Source organism: Chiloscyllium plagiosum, unplaced genomic scaffold (genome assembly GCF_037043375.1).
Source record: "Chiloscyllium plagiosum isolate Xiang-an unplaced genomic scaffold, Cpla_swu_hap1 HiC_scaffold_32, whole genome shotgun sequence".
NCBI lineage: Eukaryota > Metazoa > Chordata > Chondrichthyes > Orectolobiformes > Hemiscylliidae > Chiloscyllium > Chiloscyllium plagiosum.
In genome coordinates, this window is record NW_028270170.1 from 32,190,653 (window position 1) to 32,206,834 (window position 16,182).

General features: G+C 39.1%; 1 protein-coding gene across 6 annotated transcripts in view; it reads right to left on the bottom strand.

Annotated features, from left to right (window-relative positions):
- Positions 1-11,302: 11,302 nt before the first annotated feature.
- The window catches only part of adam11 (ADAM metallopeptidase domain 11), a 163,081-nt gene continuing 158,201 nt past the window's right edge, over positions 11,303-16,182 (bottom strand). For 2 of the 6 annotated variants that reach the window (XM_043675210.2, XM_043675216.2), the window contains 2 exons: positions 14,007-14,024; positions 11,303-11,829 (listed from right to left, as the gene is read on the bottom strand). In XM_043675210.2, coding sequence (XP_043531145.2) covers positions 11,531-11,829; positions 14,007-14,024 — 317 coding nt within the window. In that variant the 3' untranslated portion in view covers positions 11,303-11,530. Of the gene's footprint in view, positions 11,830-13,806; positions 14,025-16,182 lie in introns of those variants that run through there. The other 4 variants (XM_043675213.2, XM_043675211.2, XM_043675212.2 and 1 more) reach the window with 4 other exon arrangements.

The following is a 16,182-nucleotide window of genomic DNA, read 5'->3' on the forward strand; positions in this document are numbered from 1 at the left end:
TGGTATAATCTCCGCACTATGGATTCCAGACACCAAGGACCTCAGTGCAGGTGGCTAGCTGCCTCTGGGAGTTGTATTTATAAGGATTAAGTAATTGAAGGAAACATTTTTATAAGGAATTAAGTAGTTAAGGATTGTTCCTTGTTCAGTAGTTATTGTCCGGCCTAATTGCCCAGGAGAAGATGGTAACAAACTGCTTTCTTGAACCTCTGAGGACCCTTGGGTTACTCAACAATTTACTCAGAAGTAAATAATATATTTCAAAGGCGTTAGTGTATAGAAGTAGTGAGATTTTGCTAAAACTATACAAAGCACCATCAGACCACAGCTGGAATACTGTGAACAGTTTTGGGCCCTTATCTAAGGAAAGGTATACTGGCATTTAAGGCAGTCCATAGAAAGTTCGCTCGGCCAATACCAAGTATGGAGAGACTGTCATATGACTAGAATAGCGATTTATTGTCACTTGTATTTATGAAAATACAGTGAGATGTGTGTAAGTTGACACAATTTGGTGCCATTTTAATTACAGAAATTATTAAAAAATGATTGAGACAAAGTTAATCTTTTGTCTCCTCCATGGTTCCTAGGTTTCTGGAGCGGCTTTGGGACACCACTACCGAAGCTGCCCGAGGCAAGGATTTCCTGACCAAACTTACCACGCTGATACCACCAAAACCAGCACCAGAGCTGCTGCATTGTCACCATGGCACGAGAGACATACCAGATCCACCAAGTCGCAGACACTGAAGCTGTCGTTCAAGGTCTCACCACTTCAGTTGCCGCCTGAAGCTGCCAAAACTACGAGGAATGTACCGGAACCATCAGGCTGCCTCTGCTGTAGCCACGACTGAAAGTGTTGCACCACAGCCAGGAGGAGCAGAACAGACCCACCGACCCTCAGTGAAGCTGCAGCCACTATGGCCGTGAGGAACGGACATTCTTATCCATCACACTGCCAACGCCACAGCTGGCCCTTGGAACTGCCTTCCTCCACCAAAAGAAAAACAACTGTACTTTGACACAAAAGAGAAATGATGAAACAAAATTGAAAAAAAAAAGGAGAATGAAACTGGCCAGGTGAGCGGGAGTGGGAGCTTTTAGGCACACAGCCAGAACACCACCTACTCTGTTACTGCCACCAGCTTAAGGAGCTGTTGAATAAATTGGGCCTGTAATTGCTGGACTGTAGAATAATGAAAGACAACCTTTCTGAATCATACAAGATTCTTAAGAGACTTGACAGGACAGATGTAGAAAGGTTGATTCCCCTTGGAGAGACGAGGGCGTAATCTCAGAGTAAAAGTCACATGTTTAAGACCGAGATGAGGAGGAATTTCTTCCTTCGAAACGTTGTGAATCTGTGGACTTCTTTCATGCAGAAAACTGTTGAAGCTGGAGCATTCAGTAATATTCAAGGTGGAGATAGGCAGATTTTTTTTACTACAGAGGGAATCAAGGATTTCTGGGAAAAGGCAGGAAAATGGAGTTCAGGATTATCGGATCAGGCATAATCTTATTGAATGGCAGACTGTGGAAAGATGGTCAACTTTTGGTCCTACATCTTATGGTCTAGTGTTCAGTAGAAAGTGAAATAACCTGAAGCTGGCATGTGGAATGCTTGAAAGATTTGTGACTGTCTTTATTGAATGATTTGGCATTGCTGGTGTTGGACTGGAGTGTACAAAGTTAAAAATCACACAACACCAGGTTATAGTCCAACAGGTTTAATTGGAAGCACTAGCTTTCCCAATGCTGCTCCTTCATCAGGTGGTTGTGAAGGAGCAGTGCTCCGAAAGCTATTGCTTCCAAATAAACCTGTTGGACAATAACTTGGTGTTGTGATTTTTAAACTTTATTGAATGAGATGTTCGAGGTGATTGGTTCTCAATGGTTTGTTAATCAACCATATATCAAGAACATTCCCAATGGCTTTTGCTTCATCTAACTGCAGCTATTCATCTTCCTCAAAGGAACACTACTTCACAAGGCTTTCATCACCAATCTGTATAGTTTGTAAAAAAACAGTAGACATGCTTTCTTCTTCTTTGTGGAAAGAACAATAGCAAAAAAAACTCAAACCTGTTGCATGTAAGTCTTATGTTATTTGCCTACTCTAAGGTACTTAAGTTTGTGAAAATTAAAACTGTAACAAACAAGTAACAAAAGCCTAGTCATTATAATTGAACATTAAAAATCAAAGCTATATAATAGTCATAACTATTAATATCCATAGCCATACAAGATGCCTAATGGTGCATTTATACAGAGACTACTGCCTCAACTGTATTTGCATCAATATTGTATTAGAAGTGGAAGAGGTATGAACCAGAAATCAAAGCCCAATCCGCCACTTAGACCTGAATATTACATGCACTTTCAACGTGAGGAACCAGACGAAACAGCAATGTGCAGCAGATTCTGTTTATTTGTACTGGGTTCAAATGCACTTATGCCGACGACCAGAAGCATTGTAAAAACATAGCATTAAAAAGAGAGATCAACTAATTTGGGAGAGTTGTTCACCTTCTTCCAGGGAGCAAGCTCTCCATTATAAGCCCCTATAGATACAAAGAATCATTGTTTTAATGAGCAGCAAATCCTGAACCACATCGTCACAAAGAAGCCATTTATTTTTACAAATGGTCAGTAAGGTTTGTGCCTATTTACACAATACTACTGCAAATACAATTCTGAAATATACACAATATACAAGTTCATACTTATGTCAATTTATATACATATTTATATACAATTTACACAAGCAAGCTGTGCAATTAATTGAATTACTGTAAAAGAATCAACTGTTTAAAAGCTAGCACGTCCTACCAATTTATGCAATCACAGTCCAGCAATGAGTGACCTCTGCAGTAGGATAGCGACTTTACATAGAACTAGGTCATCAAGATGCTTTTCACAATTGAATCATGTCTCCAATAGTTGACACATTTCCACACAACAATGACACGTTGGTTCAGTCATGAGGTTCCCGATCCCTGAGGGGACTTTACTTCCCTCAAAGCTCAATAAAGATGGAATATTTATTCCATTCATATTTGCTCACCAACACACCCTTTCCAATCACCTCTTCTGCTCTAAAGTTCTCAAATTTACCCTTACCCCTCATGTCAACGCTTTCTTTCTAACATTTGTTTTGTTGGTATCACTCCAGTTCTGCTTCTACCCAGGTCACAGTAAAGACAACAACCTGGTTAAAGTCATGAATAAAGTTCTCTAAAATTCACTAGCAAATAACATGTTATCCTCTATTAGGTAGATCTGCTCGTGGATGCACAAATACAGCCGACACACCTCCAGCAATTTCTTCCATTCATTGTAACATCACCACCAAAGTCTTCTGATCAACCCCATTCCCTTTTTCTCATCCCTACATTCTGCTCCTTAGTGTCACTGAATTGGAAGTAAGGCAAGGACCAGAGGAATCTTTCTCCATTTGAGGAAGACAATTGGCTGTGTAATAGCTTCAGGGTAACCACACCATTTATGGAGCAAGGGGACAAGACAGGCCTCCCTGAACTACGCTAGCCAGTTCAAGGATGGAGCCCGCTCTGTTGGCTTTAGTCATCCCCCAATGAAGCTAACTAACCTCCATGACCTGAAGATTGCACTTCATTTTCTGTACGTAAATGGGTAACATCTATCTCCAAGTCCCCTCACCACCGTTCTATTATCATGGATGAATCACAACTTCCTTCAGTTAAATACTGGGAAGTCTCAGCCACTGTTTTAGGCACTCACCACTATCTCAATTCTCTGTTCAATTCTCATTCAACATTAAATCCAGTACTGTTCCATTCCCCAAACCATATATTTTCATATTTAGAATGTTGCCTGCCCCTGATCCTACTCCAGTTCTCTACCAGAGACGCCTTTAGCTGTCTGTCAACTCCAGTTTCATTAATGTGTTCATTCTTCACAGATTTCAACTAGACCCAAATGCAACTCTACAAAGCCTCATTTGTCTATCCCTTTCATCATAACAGAACAGCACTGCCTTCCTGTTGTCCAAAGAATTAAGTTCGAAGTGCTGCATGTCAGAAATCACATTTTTGCGACCCTGGATGTAATTTTTGTCTGCTGCTCCTCTCTGTGCATTCACTGCCTCATGCCACATGGATTCTGTTGTCTGGACCATTTCATCACCCTGAGACCTTTGCATTCTTTAAAAACCTCCTTTCCATCAAACCGCCTCAAAACTTTTACAAGTTCTACCAACCTCATCCCTGACTCAACATTCTGTTCTTTGGGCCTTGGAACGTGTTAAACGTGCTACATAACTGCAAATTGTCATAAAATTTACAGTATTTTAAACAAGATGAGTTCTTCCTTAAATAATAACTGATTACACAGTGTAATACTACTTTATCTAACATGTATACTGTTAAGAGATTGTTTTGAATAACTGTCTGAAAAGTAACAAAAGATTTCTGACTAAAACAACTAAATCACTAGTAAAACTGAAATGATCATTTACTTTGATGTGACAAATCTTAGAATATTTTTGTGATGAGTTTAGAAACTTGTGAGGAGCTTTCAGTTGTGTTGGAGGAGCTAACTCAAAAAAAAGCATTACATTCTGTGTTTGAAAGCTCACATGGACATACAATTCTAAGTGATTGTTTTTTCCTAATGATTTTCCTCTTCATAGATTTACATGCATATGATAATGTATCATGAAACTGAGGAAAAAGAAAACACACAGGTCACTGCCCTTTAGATTAGATTCTCTACAGTGTGGAAACAGGCCCTTCGGCCCAACAAGTCCACACCGCCCCTCCGTAGAGTAACCCACCAAACCCATTCCCCTACCCTATATTTACCCCTGACTAATGCATCTAACACTATTGGCAATTTAGCATAGCCAATTTACCTGACCTGCACATCTTTGTGATTATGGGAGGAAACCGGAGTACCTGGAGGAAACCCACGCAGACACGGGGAGAATGTGCAAACTCCACACAGACAGGCGGGAATCGAACCCAGGTCCCTGGTGCTGTGAGGCAGCAGTGCTAACAACTGAGCCACCATGTCACACCCCATTTTAGCCACATGTGGATCTTAATTCTCCCATATCCTGCTGTATATAAGATCACCTTTGACAGCATCACAGCTTCTTCTAAAATAACTAAACTGATACAGATGTAGCATGTATTCACACAAACACAAAATTTTAAGCCCAAGAGAAAAATTAACATCTGGTAACTAGGTGCGTGGAGAATAAACAGCATTAAAGAATGAAGGAGTAGTCTGTAGCAGGTTTTAAAGTAAATAACTTTAACATCACACAAATTCCTTAAAGTTTGTATCTGATCTTCTTGAACTAGGAAGGATGAGCATGACTGAACACAAGCTGATCACAGAATTTGAACAGAACCTCACTCCTTTCGGAGTGTTGATATGAAGACTTTAGTTCCCTCTAACCGGAAGTCACTGGTGTTATTTAAAATAATCCTTGAGGAAGCAGCATGGATAAGATAGGAAGAATATGTTTCCTGGCTCAAGACATCAAATAAATGATTAGCAACAATACAACGAACTGTGTGAGCTACCAGAATAGACTTCACTGCATAATGCAAGAAAAATCATGTCTGAGAAACCAAATCAAAGCATCACATTCCCCCTGTGACAGTGTTTGTTTTCTGTGTACAGCAGTTCAGGCAATCCTATGTGGAAGTGAGACAAATGAGGTGATCAAAATTAATTCTTCGAACCATTTTGCTATAACTTTTAAGACTATGAGTAATTTCCATAAATAATGTTCAGAAAGAATAACAGATGTTAGATGCAACATGGCAACAACAGGTAAATATAAGTACTTCCTCTAGTTAAAGGACTCCAATAGACCAGTGTGTACATGCTCGGTGTATTAATTATGAATTTACTTAGATTAGTTACATTAACATATGCATTATAATGTGAAGCTTTATACGATAACCTTTAAAACAGTACTAAATTCAGTTCAGTAACATTCTGTTGTCTTAATTACATTCAATATTTGTTTTTACAAGTTTTGTAGAAACAATCTCTTGCTATTTCCAGTAATAATTATAGATGCTAATTATCATTTTATGTTGCATGCAAAGCAAGATGTGGAGTGGAAGGTGATTAGGACACTAACCAAAATAAGCGATATTGGTGGACTGATATCTGGAATTGTTTCCTGTGCTCATAACAGAAACTTTGATAAGTCTAGCTAACTGCTTTATTTCAAAATCTTTCAAGAAATATTCTTCCAAAAGGATAACAATATGCAACAAAGTGAAAATCGAGAGCTGTAGAAGAATTAAAAACCAGAAAGCATGGATTTAAAATAATTAGCAAAAGAAGCAATGGTGAAATGAAGCTGCAGTCTTGATGTAAGGCCTGGTATGTATTTACATCAGGACGGTGTAATATCCACGTTCTCTGGTCCGGCATGTGCTGGCTGGCAACTTTCCTGTATCTTTAATGGAGGGCAAGGCAACTTGGAAGCACATTTCAAGGCTTTGGGTGAAGATTGGGGTCAGTTGTTGTGTGACAAAATGTACCAAAATAGTAAACTCCTAGAGGACTGTGGGCCCTTTAGAAGCCACTCAAGACACAAGTACATTTTGAAACAGGAAATGAGCGAAAAACTGGAAAACCTTTACCAAACAGAGAAAAACTGGAAATATGCTCATGGGGACAATATTATAGTGGATTGAGTTAAATGGAGATTACAGATATGGGTACTCTGTCCTGGCAGCACAAGGAAAATCTTTGAGCGTAGGGGAAATACCAGTAGAGAACGATTGCTCTATTAGAGTGGGCAATAGAGGAGTTAGAAATAGAAGCATTAAATGTCTTGCAGGAGTGAGCTGAAGAACAACTGGACAACCATGGAGAGGAAGATGGCTAGGGCATTAATTTGGACCAAGAAGCTGTTGTTGCTTAGAACAATCAAAGACTCTTGAATTTGGAGTCTCTTGGAGAGGTTAGATGCCCGAGTAGTGCAGAACTTGTCACAAGGAATGTGGAACTGTTTATCATTGCCTCCCTTGTATGAGAGAGTGGGAGGAGAAGACTGGCCCAAGGCTGGAGAAACAGGAAAATCAAGCTGCCTTTGGACATCCTGAGTATAAACCATTGATGTCTTAAAAATCTTAAAGTAAGGTAACACTTATGAAGCAGCGATCATAATATGGTAGAGTTCAGTCTGCAGTTTGAAAGAGAGAAGACAAAATCGGATGTAATGGTGTTACAGTTAAATAAAGGTAATTATGAGGGCATGAGAGAGGAACTGACGAAAATAGACTGGAAGCAGAGCCTAGCGGAGAAGACAGTAGAGCAAAAATGGCAGGAGTTTGTGGGTATAATTGAGGACACTGTACAGAGGTTCATCCCCAAGAAAAGAAAGATTATCCGGGGAGGGATTAGACAGCCATGGCTGACAAAGGAAGTCAGGAAATGTATTAAAGAAAAAGAGAGATCCTATAAAGTGGCCAAGAGCATTGGGAAATCAGAAGATTGGGAAGGCTACAAAAACAAACAGAGGATAACAAAGAGAGAAATAAGGAAGGAGAGGATCAAATATGAAGGTAGGCTAGCCAGTAATATTAGAAATGATAGTAAAAGTTTATTTCAATACATAAGAAACAAACGACAGGCTAAAGTAGACATTGGGCCACTTCAAACTGATGTTGGAAGCCTAGTGATGGGAGATAAGGAAATAGCAGGAGAACTTAATAAGTACTTTGCGTCAGTCTTCACAGTGGAAGACATGAGTAATATCCCAACAATTAAAGGGAGTCAGGGGGCTGAGTTGAGTATGGTTGCCATTACAAAAGAGAAAGTGCTAGAAAAGCTAAAAGGTCTTAAAATTGATAAATCTCCTGGCCCCGATGCTCTACATCCTAGAGTTCTGAGGGAGGTGGCTGAGGAAATAGCGGAGGCATTAGTTGAGATCTTTCAAAAGTCACTGGAGTCAGGGAAAGTCCCGGATGATTGGAAGATCGCTGTTGTAACCCCCCTTTTTCAAGAAAGGATCAAGCCAAAAGATGGAAAATTATAGGCCAATTAGCCTAACCTTGGTTGTTGGTAAAATTCTAGAATCAATCATTAAGGATGAGGTTTCTAAATTCTTGGAAGAGCAGGGTCGGATTAGAACAAGTCAACATGGATTTAGTAAGGGGAGGTCGTGCCTGACAAACCTGTTGGAATTCTTTGAAGAGGTGACAAGTAGGTTAGACCAGGGAAACCCAGTGGATGTGGTCTATCTAGACTTCCAAAAGGCCTTTGATAAGGTGCCACATGGGAGACTGCTGAGCAAGGTGAGGGCCCATGGTGTTCGAGGTGAGCTACTGGTATGGATTGAGGATTGGCTGTCTGACAGAAGGCAGAGAGTTGGGATAAAAGGTTCTTTTTTGGAATGGCAGCCGGTGGCAAGTGGTGTCCCGCAGGGTTCAGTGTTGCAATATTGTCATTTATCTCAAGAGGGTTGGAATATAAAAGCACCTTTGTGCTACTGAGACTTTATAAAGCTCTGGTTAGGCCCCATTTGGAGTACTGTGTCCAGTTTTGGTCCCCACACCTCAGGAAGGACATACTGGCACTGGAGCGTGTCCAGCAGAGATTCACACGGATGATCCCTGGAATGGTAGGTCTAACATATGAGGAACGGCTGAGGATCCTGGGACTGTATTCATTGGAGTTTCAAAGATTAAGGGGGGATCTAATAGAAACTTACAAGATAATACATGGCTTGGAAAGGCTGGACTCTAGGAAAGTGTTTCCATTAGGTGAGGAGACTAGGACTCGTGGACACAGCCTTAGAATTAGAGGGGGTAAATTCAGAACAGAAATGCGGAGACATTTCTTCAGCCAGAGAGTGGTGGGCCTGTGGAATTCATTGCTGCAGAGTGCAATGGAGGCCGGGACGCTAAATGTCTTCAAGGCAAAGATTGATAAATTCTTGATGTCACAAGAAATTAAGGGCTACGGGGAGAATGCGGGTAAGTGGAGTTAAAATGCCCATCAGCCATGATTGAATGGCGGAGTGAACTCGATGGGCCGAATGGCCTTACTTCCACTCCTATGTCTTATGGTCTTATGTCCTCGATTGAGTCAGAAAGAAACATTCGTCTCTGAGCATTGTAGTTGGGAAAGAAGGATTCAAGGAGTGTCTCTAAAACTCCACACATTACAGCCAGTCAATAACACACAAAGGTGGTACTTAAGCTGTGTGAATTAGTTGACGTGACGGAACTCATCCTATTGAGAATTCATAACCAGTTAAGATGTAACCATTCCATCTCCAATAGGTGAGATAATTCACACACCTTCACTGAACTTTCTCAGTCCTGGAACAGTAAGTCCCAGCTTACACCCATGGCTGTAGTTGTAGAGACCCATGGCCATAAGTCTTTGCTGCACAAGTATCCAAGGTGTGGATAAATTATGCTGTCAAGATCTTCATGTTCTTGTTCAAAAAATATCCCCTGCCTATCTTTCTAATTCCTTCCTCAAAATTCCTGGATTGCGATCTACATTTATATCCTGCAGCTCTTGTTCTACACTGTCTTTATTAGGTAGCATCCTCGTGATACAGCATGGTTTATATTTGGGCTGCTCTCGAAAAATGTTTTATACTTTCAATCTTCAGATTGCGAACAATCTTTCTCTCCATTTGACAGGCTACTATTTTCTCTGCTTGATAAGAGGTTTATCAGCTTTGAGAAGTAAGGAATCTTATCAAGCAAGTACCACATCTGACGTGGTGACAGGTACAAGTGTGGGACTTGCCTTTTTGGAGTGGACTGCTCATAGAATATTTCCCTGACTCCACACCATCTGCCTGAAGAAAAATAATTCTCAACTTCATGTTTAGAAAAATAATAAATTCCAATTTGTCATTCAAAACTTCCTTCTCCCTTGCTCCACCCTCCTGAGTGGGAAGGTGAAGAGCCAGGAATGTTCACTTGGATGGCCATGAGTTGTGTTGAGAATTCAGACTGAATAGCATGAAATGCAGATAATCATATATCTGTATACAGTGTAGGATTTTTATGGGTATAAACCAAAATTATGTAGAAGTGCTGCAGTAAATTTCGAGCCTACTTGCTCTATATTTGCAACTTTTAAGAAGTAGTTTGAGTTTGCAAAGTCCAGAAAGAAAAACCCTTTTTAATTAAATGCAATCATCAGTTGTAATCATTGTGCACTTCATGTGATAATTCTCCAGTGGAAGACTACAGAGGAAAAACATACCAAGATAGTACAATGACATGGACAGTAATGTTGGCAGTGTTAGTTTAGAAACTGGGAGAAGCCATTTTGAGAAAGGCTACTTTCATGGAGTTAATGGTAGTTCTTCACTTAAACAAATGCCACTTTTTACGCAAGTTGTTGGTCCCAGCTCAACCTTAGAGATTTTTAACCATAATAAGATACATTTCTGATGGTTAACTTGAGCTAACATAACAAGGTTTGATAGTATCAACTGTTCTAAGAATCGAGGTAGCTTCATTTCTGAGCCTTCATCATATATCAAACATTCCATGTCCCCTGTTTAAGTCCGAAGTTGTCAATTTATTTGTGTCCCATATTTTAAGCCAGCTTTGTATTTTACTTAATTTAAACTAATCTTTACAATTTAACTTCAAATTCTTGATCTGTAAAATTAAGGATACCTGTTACAAACATGCAATTTTCTTAGTTCAGGTTAAACTCTAAGAAGCAGTCATAGTTCATAAAAGCCAATTTTAATGTACGTTTCCCTCTTCTCATGATTTTCTTTCAAAGAAAAATATCATCTCGGTTTAACATTGCTCTGTACAAATCATCCAGATATGTCACTGCTCCCTGATCCTTCAGCTGTCACAATTTCTGCTGGTGTATTCCTGCCCAATGTATCTAACTTTGGAAACTGAGTAGCCAGGATTTATTGCTGGATTAGTATGGGAGTACTAAGGCTCACCACATTGAGTCACCATTTGTAAGTTTCTCTCTCCCTCTTTTAGGTCTTCTGCAAGTGAAAGAACGAACAGGCAACTCACTAAATATTTTCATGACAAAATCCAGCTTTTTTCAATAACTCATAAATTTCTTCCACCACTGAAGTTAGAAAGGTGGCAAAAATATTTTGCCCCATGAATTATTTCACAGCCAAATTTAGAGCATTGGAAACTACTTGCAAGTTTAAATACATCTTTACATGAATTTGCACATATCTCATGTTGCTTACATTAGTAGATGAGATGAGGATTCATTTGAGCTAAGAATAGCACTCCAACATAAGAAAATTCAAACAGGGCTATCAGCAAATGTGAAATACAAGGACAAAAAGGTAGGTTTTGCAGGCCAGATCATTAGAGCTTTGACATCAGGACAGCAGTAAACCAGTGACATTCAGGACAATTTGTGCTCTCGTGCTCTCTCACAATATAATGATTATTTGAGTGAATCTACAGGGTCAGATGGATTCTGTGGCAAGACCTAGAACGTTGTTTTTTTAAACCCAAAACTGGCATGCTTTACAGTATGGCCACCTACCTCACCCAAAGCCTGAAACTATTATCTTTATTCTCATGGGCTGGAGCATGCACCAAAGCTCTAAACAGAGTAAAGACACAGCATAGATTTCAGTACGTTTCAGAAGTGTTTTCTTCAGCTTTTCATTGAAGCCCGGTTCAACTTTCCTTTCTTTTTCCAGGCCCTGAAGTTTACCTATAAGTGTATTCCACAGCAACAAGACAGAGAAGGTCTGGTTCCTTGAGCATCGGAAGACATTGGTTTTATTGGAGTAAAGAGAGTATCGTATACAGATGAAAGGCATTTTATGCTCCTCCAGATCTGCAACAAAGAAGTTAGAAGTTACATAGCTACCTTACAGGTAACAGGTGGAAGAAGAATAGAAAATGGAGAAGTCAATTTCTTTTAGTGAAATACTGAGAGTTACTGCCACTTCAAAATAAAAATGATTGGAAGCTGTTTTGCTGAATGCCAGGATTCTTAAGGGGCTTGACAGGGTAAATACGAAGGTTAAGTTTTCACTCATGGGACAGTCCTGGACCAGAGAGCACAGTCTCAGAATAAAGGAGTGCCAATATAAGACTAGGATGAGGAAGAATGTCTTCACTTGTGGGCTTGAGTGTCTTTGGAACTACTTACTACAGAAAACGGTGGGGGCAGAATCCTCACATACACTTAAGGCTGAGATAGATGGTTTCTTGATTAGTAGGGGAATCAAGGATTACAGAGAAAATGCAGGAAAGTGAATGTGAGGAATGTCGGATTAGCCATGAGCCTACTAAATTGCAGATTCAATTAACTGAATGGCCTACTCCTGTTCCTATTTCTTAAGGCTTTATGGTTGTGGAGAAATGCAACTTCAGGCTGGAGACCTGATTGATAAAATCATTTGAAAACCAAAGTGAGTTGTAGCTAACAGAATAAGCAAAAGGCATGAATAGTTTGATAAAATGTAATGTTAAACAGTTAATATTTGAGAATTACACAATGTCTCGTGTTTGGAAGAACATAGCGACAGCTTGAAATCTCCCCATGAAGACAACAAGAAACTTCTTTGTTGGAGCCTAAAGGTTGACTTTTATTTTTCAAAACAAGTACACTATAAAGGTGGCTCACTAAAACCTGAACTGGACGCTGGATTTTGAAAACTGTTCTTTAATCTGTAAAGCTTTCAGGGTTTTTTGAGTGGTTTCTAAATGTTCTATTTATATTGTGCAAACTAAGGTTCAAAGAACTATCTTTCATGGATTCAATAGTTGCACAGCATCACAAAGGCTCTGTGTTGATGTGGATTTTCTATACAATTGGGGTCATAAAGTTCAATATTTCTTTCAAGAGTTCAGCTGGAGGAAGCATATCAACCAGTCAGTACTAAAACACACACAGACGCACAGATGTTCTTTGAACTGCAAGATGATTGAAGTTACAAATGGCTCAGCACTTCAGTTTACAAATTAACTGCGAGGAACAAATTAGAAATAACCTCAAGGAAATATGAAAACCTAATCTGAACCTCCACAGAACATAATATTAATTAATGCGTAGTCTATGTAGCAATGGTTAGTCTAGTTGAAAATCAGACTTCAAGATCATTGCCAATTTTTATTGTTTTGCAATGATCCTGCTGCTGCCCTTTCCTATCCCAAAACTAACATCAACCATTCACCCACCCCTCATCCCTGACTCACCCTTCCACAACCCCACTATTCTCAAAAGTAGCAAATTATTTTGGTTGTCAGCCGAAATGATTAGTTTTATGTTTGAAGCAGAACATTGAGCGTTATCAATCTAAATGACCAGGGTCTGAAGAAGAAGCATCAAGGCTGAGTCTATCCTTTGCTGATTTCATACAGTCGCCATGGCAACCCTCCAGCATTATCCTGGCATCTCCAGAGAAGGAAAATCATAACAACATTTAAAGTAAGTGTTTTTGTTTGAACACTTTCATTTCAGTAGTCATACATGTACTGGGGACGAGGAGAAAATAGGTCGTTTGGCCAGGGTCATAGGAGACCGGTCAACTGACTAAACCTCGACAGAAATGAGAAGCCATCATTCTGTTGCACCTGCCAGCAGGGGTTAGGGAATGGCCAGAAGTGGGAGCTCTGGTTATTGTCCTCCTTTAGCGGTGCTATTGATATCAGGAACACTTTGACCTGGCTGACCCCAGCTTGGTTATCACAGGTCAGCGGTCAAAATAAGGATCAGTCTGCTCTGTATGTATCAGTCACACACCAATGTCGCATACTAATCTAATTAACTCAAGTGGCAGTCTCATTTTCACCTTTTTAAAGTGGTTATTCAATTTTACACTGGCTTATTATGTGATTTGATCTGTTTATTAACTTTGAACATACAAATCTTTAATGATCAAGTAATTGCTTCACAATTGTAAATTGTATATACGGAAACAATGAAACCAAGGCTGGTTTATAATCATAAAGTGGTGTGATTTAATGCAAGGTATTTAAATTGCTTGCTGTTGTGTGGCATCATACCTTCCTCTCCGAATGTTCCTTTCCATGGTGCAAAGAAAAAAATGAGACACGTTTAGTTTTCAACACTTACTAGAAAATCATTAATAGTTAGTAATCAATTAGGACTTGATTGACATAATACACCAAAATGTTGAACACTCTTGAATAAATATCACGTATCAGCTGTCAGAACTGAGCACTTGGGTTGGCTTAATGGCCAATGAGTTCTTCTTAAAGTAATTCCAAGTTCACTTCAGGGATATTTACTGTTCACTGTAACTGGGCACATAAGTGGTGCAAAGCAGTCACCCACAACACTGTGTAACAAAATGTCTCTTCCATCCTGTTCTGCCCTAATTGAAATGTCACTGCTCAGTTCAAGATGATTGAGAAAGTTATAAAAGATATTTGTTGCTGTGCATTTCTCAAGAAGAATGCATTCTACTGATTGAATTTGAAAAAAAAACAACATACAGATCTTCTGGAAAAAGGACAGGTTTGCTCATTTGAGCATAGATAAAACAAGTCTGAATGTTAAATGATGTAAAAAAAAACACATTAACTGTAGAAACTAAATTTAAATTAAATATCTCAAATTTTACAGAAGTGGAAGAGTTCAAATATAGTACAATTGCTTTCAACAAGTAAATGAATAAGCTTTAGATTTCCAAGCGAGATATTTCAGTCTAATGTCACACAGAAATACATGATATACTTTAACGTTCAAATTTGTAGAGTCCTGTATATTGAATTAAGGCTCAGTTTTCCAAATACATTTGGCTGTTATGCAAATCAAGACCAACATAACAAGCAGAGTGGAGACATGCACAGTGTAATGGAAGCACAACATGCATGTTTAATATTACTATCTTCATTGATTCCACCTGGATCAGCTATTGCTGTTTCACAATTGTGGTATTTTTAAACACCACAACATCTCATGCACGCTAGAGTTTTAAGAAGCATAACTGCTAAGCAATTGCTTGAAAATGTGCTTCCCTTATAACTCGAGAAGAATTGATGAAGATAGGAATCACGGCTATAAAGTTCCAGCAAGGTGCTAAGTCAGTTAAAAATCACAAAGGAGGCAAGAAAGGCCACATATCACAGATAAGAAAACACACTGAGGGTTTCACCTCCCCGGAGTTGGCTTAGTGTGGGGCAATTGGTGGTTTGAAGAATATTTCATTTATGTGTGATTTCTTTAAAATCAAAACTAATCCCAACCAAAAAAAGGGAATTCTTACAATGAGGAATTCGTCTCTGTGTTAGCAACAATTATATTCTTAAACAAAGCAAAACATTGCACATCATTGGAATAAACTGCACAAAGAAACAACTTTACATGAAAATCATTTTTTCCTTCATAAGAATTTAGTGCCACAGGAGTGAATGGGAAGGAATCTGTATCTGGAACAAACTTGCATGGAAATCAATATGGTACTTTCATGTACCTGAAAATTAATCTACATAATTAACACTAAGCTGGTATAACAGCAGGATATTAACGCTGAGGTGGAATAATACAAGACCTTGCAGGAAGCAAGTTTGGTTTACATTTGAAACACAATCTTTTGGCCACTGAGATATATTTGGACATGAAAGGATATTTTTGCTTCTAGACAATTTTGTTTTGATTCTTTCAGAAATGGATGGATCATCACCAAATAAGCCACTTTTGCCTTTAAATATTCACCTCCTTCACCAGTAGTAAATGGGTCAAAGCCCAGCAATTAAAGGGCATTGTTGATTAAATCAAGCCATTAGTCATGACAATTGTTGGCAATCATGGACTAAAATCGCTCCGATCTCAGCTCATTTAGCAGCATTTAGCCTATGTTGAAATTAGTTGTCCAAAATTAATTGCTGGGTTTAACAAACATTTACAAGATATGATTTGGAGATGCCAGTGTTGGACTGGGGTGTACAAAGTTAAAATCACACAACACCAGGTTATTGTGCAAACAGGTTTATTTGGAAGCACTAGCTTTGTGCTGTGTGATATGTAACTATTTACATGGCACACTGTAACAATATTGGAGATATTGAAAATAATGGAAAAAGCAAGAGAAATGTTCGAGTGTGGCTAAGAGATTTATCCATACACCACTTATTTGTCAGTTACTAAATGGCCTTACAGGCCTCCAGTAGGGAGGAAACACGTGCTCAATAAGACTGAGCACAGCATATTGGCGAA